General features: G+C 45.1%; 1 protein-coding gene across 2 annotated transcripts in view; it reads right to left on the bottom strand.

Moving 5' to 3' along the window:
- Window positions 1-649: 649 nt before the first annotated feature.
- The window catches only part of LOC137535824 (uncharacterized), a 30,327-nt gene continuing 23,578 nt past the window's right edge, over window positions 650-7,398 (bottom strand). For both annotated transcript variants that reach the window (XM_068257715.1, XM_068257716.1), the window contains exons 3-4: window positions 5,608-5,634; window positions 650-968 (exon numbers count right to left, since the gene is read on the bottom strand). In XM_068257715.1, coding sequence (XP_068113816.1) covers window positions 700-968; window positions 5,608-5,634 — 296 coding nt within the window. In that variant the 3' untranslated portion in view covers window positions 650-699. The remainder of the gene's footprint in view (window positions 969-5,607; window positions 5,635-7,398) is intronic.

Raw genomic sequence — 7,398 nt, 5'->3', positions numbered from 1 at the left:
AGTAATGTTATATCTTCTAGATAATCGTATTATATCAAACACAATTCCAGTCTAGAGAGTCTAATTTTGGATTCCTCCTAAAAATCCTCCATATGTCCCTTATCTGATTGCCAGATTTATTTCTGGATTTCTAGGGAGCAGGAAACTGTGGAGTGGGTACCTTGACCCTTCTTGGACCAGTTGATTAAGCTCTGCTCTGCTGTAGTGCATGTTATTTCAGGAAGGCTTACAACAACTGAGCTTAAGGGCCCGTTCACACCTATAATCACAAAACGGGAGTGATTTTCCCGCGATTAATGCAGAAATATCACTGGACACTGCGGCGGTTTTGGAGCAATCATGATTAGCGTGCTTTGCACGCTAATCACGATCGCTAATCGCGAAACGCAAATCGCCATCAAACCGCTGCATGTAACACGTTTGCGGTTATTGCTAACCGCAAACGCGGCAGTGAGAACACTGCCACTTGCTACAATGTGTAGCGGTTTTTACATGTTGTATATTTTGTTTTATATGTTGTATTTGAGTTATCATTTGTATAAGTTTTACAGACTTATGACACATTATATGTTGCTGTATATAATTTAATGTAGATAAATGATTTTCATCAGTAACATGATTATTTGATCTATCAGCAAGCATTCCACTATTATATTATATAGCTGTTGATAAGACCAAAGTTCAGCAGTAGTAATGGCATCACTTTTTGCATCCTCCCACATTCTTGTTATTGCAGGGCTGTGGAGAAACAAGAGGTGCCACTGGTTGTGGACAAACCACTTGAGGTGCTGCTGGTGGTGGTGAGACAACCTGAGATGCACATGCTGGTGGTGGTGAGACAACCTGAGATGCACATGCTGGTGGTGGTGAGACAACCTGAGATGCACATGCTGGTGGTGGAGAGACAACCTGAGGTGCACATGGTTGTGGTGAAACAACCTGAGGTGCAGCACTCACTTGCACTGATCCTGTAAAATAGAAAGGGGTTTTGGAAATGAATAAATATAAACATGTCTGAAAGTAGATGCACACAATACAAGCAAAAGAAGAAACCTCTGCAAAAGTATAGATCTATCTATGTCTGGTTTGGGTGAGAACTTTACCCTGGGCGACATAGTGGTGTAGTGGATAGCACGATCATCAGGACACTACCTGCACAGTGATTCTGCCTACATATGTGTGGGATTCCTCTTGGCACTCTGGTTTCCTTCCTCATCCCAAAAGCATAAAGATTAGTTAATTGGTTTACCGCTAAATTGGTCCTAGACTAAAATTTCACAAATTACTATGGTAGGGATTTGATGATGAGCTCCTTTCTTGCTTTCTGCAGGCTTCCCGCCCTGTGCTTTGCATGGACCCAGGAACTTACATGCCCCTGTTCCATCGGCGCCTCCTCTCAACATGCTCCTTTCTTGTTGTCTAGCCCAGCTTTGCGTCCTGTTGCTATGGTTACCCGGCGGTGCCTCTCATGATGTCAGAGGTGTGAGCCGGAAGTAACCATAATGGTAGGAGTGAAGCCGGCCCAACAACAGGAGAGAGCAGTAAGAGGAGTTGGCAATGGAACGGGGGCATGTCAATTTCAGGGGCAGCCTATACCTGGCTAACCTATACTGGGGCACCACCCATACCTGACTACCTACACCATTGCATCACCCATACTTGGCTACCTATAGTGGGACACACCCATAACTGGCTACCTATAGTGGGGCATCACCCATACATTTCTACCTATACTGGGGCACCACCTATACTTGGCTAACTTTACTGTGGCACAGATATGTGGATAACTATACCGAGGCACCCATTGCTGGCTACCTATACTGGTGCACCACCCTTACCTGGTTACCTATACTGGAGCACGACCTACAGTATGCCAGACTACCCATACTGAGGCACCACCTATATCATGTAGCTCCACCCACATAATGTCATGACCACACCTATTTTTGTATGCTTTGTTTTCTTTAGTAGTGGGGACATGCTTACTTTTCGCTGCTGAGCGCTTCACGCGCCACTCCCTTCGTTGTGGGGGCTCAACTTATGGGCTGCTTGGGGCCACAAAAACCTTAGCTGCGCCCCTAGTTGGGGGCCCCTCAATGCTCTGGGTTCCCCTGTGATTGCAGGGTCTGCTCCCTTATAGTCATGCCCCTGAGTCAAAGTGCACTGTGCGCCAAAACCACCTGTTTCGACTTGACTGCCTGGGTAATTAGAAATTGTCTATATTGGCTTACATTTGCTCTTTTGACATCCTAGTCACCTACAAAGCACTTAAAATATGGAGTACTTGCCTCTCCCCAGAAAGTGCACATCTGTACTGGGATTTCTGTGAAGACTGTAAATAGTCAAATCATGTATAATGCCTCTTTTCCATGGGAAGTTGAACTGCACGCTTATTGGGCAGTTTAGCCTTGCAGCTACAAGCACCATTTGGCTGCAATGACATGCTGAATGGCAGTGTTTGACATGCAGCGACATTACCAGGTGGCCCAAAAACATCTCAGGTTGGACCTGTGGATGGCGAACGCCAAGATCATATGCAACTTCATGGGGGGGGGGCTGCCTGTCCACTGCCTGTGCCAAGCACTAGGAAGCCAAGTTAATCGGAGCAGCTGGCAGGCAGTGAATTTACCACCTTCAGCTGCTCATGGAAAAGAGGCCTTATTTTTATCTGAGCACTCTATGTGCTTTAAATTTGTAAAGCAGTAACACAGAGGCGTCAAGTAGAGTGAAATAGATTAAAAACTGTTTAAAAGGGGGAGTTGGTGGACTCACCTCCCTCGTAGAAATAAAGACCGGACAATGGGATGTTACTCATAGTATAAAGTAACTTTTTATTAAAAGCTCCAAAGTTGCAACGCGTTTCACGGGTCACAGCCAGAGGCGCCCAGCCAGGCTATTGACCCGATTTTTTCCCTCCAAAAATGTTTGCCTGATGAAGCGGGATTGTGACCCGTGAAATGCGTTGCAACTTTGGAGCTTTTAATAAAAAGTTACTTTATACTGTGAGTAACATCCCATTGTCCGGTCTTTCTTTCTACAAGGGAGGTGAGTCCGCCAACCTCCCCCTTTTAAACAGTTTTTTAATCAAAGATATGCAAATTCTTCTGAGTTGATGCAAATTTTTATGCAAATGTTTGCAGTTTGAAAATGGACCAATCAATTTAAACCGGGGTTTAAATTGATTGGTCCATTTTCAAACTGCATATATTTGCATAAACATTTGCATAATTTCCGAAAAATTTGCATCTCGATGATCATCCCTATTGGTAATGCTCGACAGGATGGATCCTTAATGATGACTGTGCATAATGATTTCAGTCGAAATGGTTGTTATTGGCTATTTTACCGATGGTTATTGCATGTGTGCATAGCTTCATTTGCTGCATGCAAGCTTTGAATTAACGGCCATATCCATTGTCTAGTCTCCATTGCAATTCACATACATTATAGCGTGTGTTATGCAATGTGCACAGTGTGGGTCCAGCCCTTACTGGGTGTTAAAAGCCTTTAGGCCTGGAACCCACTAGCAGTACATACTAAGCCATTTTAAGCGCTTGTGATTTGAAAAGCTCTTGCTAATGTAATGCTATATATGTGTGATCCCATAGCATTGCATTAGCAAGAGCTTTTCAAATCACTAGTGCTTAGAAAAGGCTGCTAGTGCATTTGAGCCCGTACTGGGTTTTAACAGTCACAGCTAGCGATCATAAAATATACAGACCTGTGTCCACAAACAGTTGGTATAGAACACAGCGTCAGATGTGTTCACTTGCTTTTTTGCTTGGATAGGGCAGGGATGCTTGAAAATGATAAACCGGTAAACATATTCAAAACTATTTAAAAAAAAAAAGTTTCTACAAGATTAAAGGGACACTTAAGCCAGAAAAAAAAAATGCGTTTTACTCACCTGGGGCTTCTACCAGCCCCCTGCAGCAGTCCTGTGCCCTCGCAGCCACTCACTAATCCTCTGGTCCCCCGCTGCCAGCTAGTTTCGTTTTCGCCGACAGGCCGTCAGGACTGGCCACGCGTAGCTTTTTCCGCTATTGCGGGCGGTAACGCATCCAAAAATACGCGTTGCCGCATTACGAACGCATCGATATGCGGCGACGCGTATTTTTGTACGCGTTGCAGCCCGCAATAGCGCTAATTGCAGTCGGGAATGCAGAAAAAGTTACGCGTGGCCAGTCCTGAAGGGCCTGTCGGCAAAAAAGAAACTAGCTGGCAGCGGGGGACCAGAGGATTAGTGAGTGGCTGCGAGGGCACAGGAGTGCTGCAGGGGGCTGGTAGAAGCCCCAGGTGAGTAAAACTCATTTTTTTTTTCTGACTTAAAGGGAACCAGAGAGTTTGGGGGGAAGCTTTAATACATACCTGGGGCTTCCTCCAGCCCCATAGGCACGGATCGCTCCCACGCCGCCGTCCTCTGCTGTCTGGATCCGCCGGTACCGGGTCCCGTCATTGCCGCTAGTCGGCCAGTCGGCCGGCGGACGCGGCCGATTCGCCGCATCACACGGAGCTCCTTCTATACAAGTACGCATGAGGCTGCCTGCTGTGCAGCCGCATGCGTACATGTATGGAGGGAGCCCCTGTGATGCGGACAATTGGCCGCGTCCGCCGGAAGTGACGGGCCCGGTAACGGCGGTTCCAGGAAGCGGAGGATGGCGGCGTGGGAGCGATCCAGGCTTATGGGGCTGGAAGAAGCCCCAGGTATGTATAAAGGCTTGTTCTTTTTTTTTCAGCCCGTTCCTCTCTGGTTCCCTTTAAGGATGAATTCACAGTAGTCCATTACATAGGGCATGTGCTGTAATGTGTGAATTGCAATGGTGACTGGACATAGACTTTAATACAAAGCGTGCATGCAGCGAGTTAGAATAAGGTTGCATACTCTCATCCAATTTTGTTTGGCCAATCACTGACCAATAGTATACCTCCATGTAGTATGAGGGTCAACCGATAGTGATTGAATCTCCAAATTTCTCACGGACTAAAAAAGTTTTTCTGCCTGAGGTATATGGAGGCTATTTATTTTCTTTTAAGCAATGCCAGTTCCGTGGCAGCCCTGCTGTCCTATTTGGCTTCAGTAATGTCTTAATAACACCAGAAACAAGCATGTAGCTAATCTCGTCAGACCTGACAAAAAAGTCAGAAACCTCTAATCTGCTGCATGCTTTTTCGGGGTCTATGGCTAAACGTATTAGATGCAAAGGATCAGCAGGATAGCCAGGCAATTTCTTAAAATGAAATAAATATGGCAGCCTCCATATACCTCTCACTTCAGTTGTCCTTTAACACCTTCTTTCTATTATTTTTCTCCTACATGCTGTCCCCAGTAGGCACACATTTCTAGCCTTTGTTATGACATACCTAGTCCCCCTCTCTCCCCTCCTCCCTCTTGTAGCAAAAGTAGCCCTTGGAAATATATAGAATGTTCCAGTTCTCCCATTAAACAATGTCTGATTGATATTTGATGCTTTCCTAACACGTGGATTGTCAAGACTCTATATGTATAATTCTGTAAGCCGTTATTGACAATGCTTTACTTTTGTTATTTTTTAAATGTTGTTTTCCTTCCGTAAATAAAGAAAAAATATTTGAAACTAATTGACATACCTTGACCTCCGCAGGCTGGTACAGGTGCTAAAAGACACAAGAACAAAATGTCAGTAACTGCAAAAGGAAAATAACATCATGACAGTACCTACAACTTAATTTAACAGGAGTTAGGTCAGAAACCCACTAGGAGCGATTTTCTGAGCGTTTTGCGATTTGAAAGCTCTTGCTAATGTAATGCTATGGGTGCGATCCCACTTGAGCGATGTGATTTTATAAAAATCCCCCATTGCATTACATTAGCAAGAGTTTTCAAATCGCTAGCAATTAGAAATCGCTCCTAGTGGGTTTCTGGCCTTAGGGATGTTATGTATGACCTAGTGGCTAAAAAGAATAGGACTAATGACTATTTCCTCTTGATGGCTAAATATAACTATAGAGACTTCTAGGGTTTATTTGTAACTGTAGTTCTAAAACTGTAGGTTCACAATGGTCAGTATTCAAACTCTGATGGAAGTGGTAAAATTGGCCAATCAAGAATCGGTTTTCTTTAGTTTGGCTGAAAAATAGATATCCATCCATTAAGTTAAACCAGAAAAATTCGTACAACACTGCCCTGCACTCTCACATACCCCAGATGATCCAGAGGAAGTCAAAAACCCTTACACAGCATTGGCCAATTAACCTTAACCTCTTGAGGACTGCAGGGCTAAACCCCCCTAGTGACTAGGCCATTTTTAGTAAAAAAAAAAAAAAGGCCACTGCAGCTTTAAGGCCAAGCTGCAGGGCCGCACAATATAGCACACAAGTGATTCCCCCCTCCCCCTTTTCTCTCCACCAACAGAGATCTCTGTTGGTGGGGTCTGATCGCTCCCCCTGTGTATATTATTTTTTTTAATCAATATTTTTGTTTGTGTTTTTTTTTTTTTAAAAACTGTTCCTTTAAACCCCTTCCCTCCCTCCCTCCCTCCCTTCCCCCAGCCAGCCAATTATGGTGGTCAGCTCTCATAGGCTTCACCCTATGAGAGCAGATTGCTCTCTTGTCCCCAAGCTGTCACACGGCTGTCCCCAGTGCAGCGCTGCTGCTGATCGCTGCACCATATAAATAGACGGCGATCACACCGTCTAACAGTTTCCCGAGCGGCAATAGCCGCTCGGAGACTGAAGGCGGGGCAGAGCTCTGCCCCCCCAAGCAGGAGATGCGCGCGCAGCCTGCGCGCGATCTCCTGCAAAACAAAGCCCCAGGACTTTACGCCAATCGGCGTTAGGCGGTACTGGGGCTGCCGCCGTGGCCACGCCCATCAGCGTGATGCGGTCGGCAAGAGGTTAAAAAGGGAAAAGAATCCTGCCCAACTCCAGGTGTCAATCCGATAAAATCCCTAGATCTGCCCCCCAGGAATTCCCTAGTAATTATAGCCACAGATTGCCAATGCAAGGAAAGAATCTAAGCCTCCTTTTAAATACAGACAAAGGATTTGCTAGACGTTGTCCTCTAATTGTAAGTACACACGATGCGTTTTTTTGGTCCATTTTTCCATCTGATCAATTTTTCGCTTGATTCTCTTATCTTTTCAACTTCCATTCACTTCTATTAGAAATCAACCAGAAAAACGATAGGAAATATCGGACATGACGGAATTTATTTTATCAAGCGCAAAAACGCAACGTGTGTACCTAGCATTAGCAGAAGGATTGCAGGGCCCATTACTGGGAAGGTGATGCAGCTTTTTTCTCAGTTTTAGTATGCTAATTGTCCTTTCGTTTACCTATAAAATGCAACCTTAGGGCAACACAAAAGTATCTGAGCACAGTGGCGAGGTAGCAACCGCATCAGGGCCGTTGGGCCAGAGA

This window comes from Hyperolius riggenbachi, chromosome 10 (assembly GCF_040937935.1).
Source record: "Hyperolius riggenbachi isolate aHypRig1 chromosome 10, aHypRig1.pri, whole genome shotgun sequence".
Lineage (NCBI taxonomy): Eukaryota > Metazoa > Chordata > Amphibia > Anura > Hyperoliidae > Hyperolius > Hyperolius riggenbachi.
Note: the sequence above shows the minus strand (reverse complement) of the source record. Positions and strands in the feature narration are given on the sequence as shown.